At 65.3% G+C, this 1,841-nt stretch overlaps 1 protein-coding gene across 1 annotated transcript in view; it reads right to left on the bottom strand.

The window, feature by feature from the left end:
- The window catches only part of EBF4 (EBF family member 4), a 57,567-nt gene extending 55,780 nt beyond the window's left edge, over positions 1-1,787 (bottom strand). The window contains exon 1 of the mRNA XM_034641602.1: positions 1,328-1,787. Coding sequence (XP_034497493.1) covers positions 1,328-1,464 — 137 coding nt within the window. The 5' untranslated portion in view covers positions 1,465-1,787. The remainder of the gene's footprint in view (positions 1-1,327) is intronic.
- Between the last annotated feature and the right edge of the window lie 54 nt (positions 1,788-1,841).

Genomic DNA, 1,841 nt, shown 5'->3' with positions numbered 1-1,841 from the left:
GGGGGGGGGGGGGGGGGGGCGGCGCCTGATTGGGAAAAAGATGGGAAGGAAATACACTAAAATGCTGACGGTAGTTGTATTAGAAAGGTGGACTTTTGTTTTCTATTTACCAATTTTTGTGGAATATAGTTATATTATGAGTAAAACTATGTAAATTAATTCATAGCAAGACCCTCTCCTCTTGAAGAGATGAGCTCCAGGGAGAGCCCCCAGCACTCCCTGCTGACAGTCAGCAAAGGACAGGGTGCAGAGACACAGGTTTGGTTGGCACAGGAAACAAGGTGTGTGTCTGTTAAGGGCTGAGGCTGGGCTTGGACAAGGAGCGGTGTCTGCTGAACAGGGCTGGGGATGGGAATGTTGGGTCCTGGCAGCCCTCCCATAGAATCCCTTCAGGCTGCTGGAGGAGCAGCTGCTCAGACCTCAGGGAAGCCCAGCTCCCACGTGCCCCAGGGGTCTGCAGAGGCAGCACCTCCTTAGTCCTAACCACTGAGAACTACCGTAGAATATCTACCCCCCCCCCCCCGCCCCCAGCACACCGCTCACAGTAGGGGCACAAAAAAGTCCGTGGTCAGGTCTTGTGGGGGCAGGTCAACAAACCCTTTAAACTTCCTTTCCAAACCCAGGAGTCCATTCCCTACCCAGGCCCCGTGCCCAGACTCCTGCAAAGGTGTCAGAGGAGAGGGACAGAGGTGCTGGGTTCCCAGGGACCCTCTGTCTCCTCCAGGGCTCTTCACTTTGAGGAGAGGTGGGGCCTGAGCGCCAGCCCCAGCCCCAGCCCCAATCATTCCAGCCAAGGCGACTGTCCAGCTCGCCTGTTTCCCACTCTTCAACCCCCGGCCGCTTCTCTGGCTCCACACGCACCCCTCCTTCAACTCTGAGGGGCGTGGGAAAGCAGACAGGGGGCTGGGTTTTGTGCCTTTGCTGGCGGAGAGCCTCGGAATTGGACAAGGAGAGGTACTGGGGCTGCCCACGAAGGAGGGGTTGTCTGTTACTTGACGGCCGGTGGCTGTGGGTCATGGCTCAGGGACGGCGGGCAGCGGGGATACCTTTTACTCTAGAGCCATGGACGGCCCGGCCCCCCGAGCGACAGTCAGAAATCAGATATCAGAGCTGGGACAGCGGCATAGGTGGCAGAAGCCCCGCCCCGGCCCGCCCCATATCCTCAGGAGGAAGCGGAGGCGCTCCGGGCAGGGTGGGTGGGAGAGCTTGCCGGGACTGTCCAGAGTTAGGGCTCCCCCCACCCCTCGCCCCAGCAGCTCAGCAGGCTGAGCGAAGGCGGCGCGGAGCCGTCCAACCCGAGCGCGCCGGGTCGCGTCCGAGCGCTTACCTCTGCGCCGCGGTGCTGGCGTCCAGGATGCCCGCGCCCTGCATCCAGGAGCGCACCGAGCCCAAGCCGGCGGGCAGCAGCGGCTCCTCCTTCAGGTTCAGCCCGCCGCGGGGCAGAGTGTCCTGCGCGGGGAACATAAGGGCGCGCAGTCGGTGGGCGCCCCCGCCGCCGGGAATGCGGTCCCGCCGAGGCTGCGGGCGGCTCGGCTCAGACCGACCCGACGGCAGCGGACGCCTCCAGGAGCGCAGCGCAGCGCCCGGTCCCCGCGTCTCAGTGCGCGCTCGCCTCTCGGGCGCTCCCTCGGAGAAAGCGGGTCCGCGAGCGCCGGCGCTGTCCCCTCCCCTCCCGGGGAGCGGGGCGGGGAGATGGAGGGATTCCCCCGCGGCCTGAGCGCCGGCGGGCGGACTGCGAGCGAGGCGGGGAGGGCGGGAGCGGAGCCGGCACCCGGTCCGCGCGGAGGCGCCCCAGAGGCGCGCTCTGGCGGCTGCCCAGGGCCGCGGTCGTCGGAGGGGGG

This window comes from Ailuropoda melanoleuca, chromosome 13, assembly GCF_002007445.2.
Source record: "Ailuropoda melanoleuca isolate Jingjing chromosome 13, ASM200744v2, whole genome shotgun sequence".
Classification (NCBI taxonomy): Eukaryota; Metazoa; Chordata; class Mammalia; order Carnivora; family Ursidae; genus Ailuropoda; species Ailuropoda melanoleuca.
The sequence above is the reverse complement of the archived record's forward strand: the minus strand, read 5'-3'. Positions and strand labels throughout refer to the sequence as shown.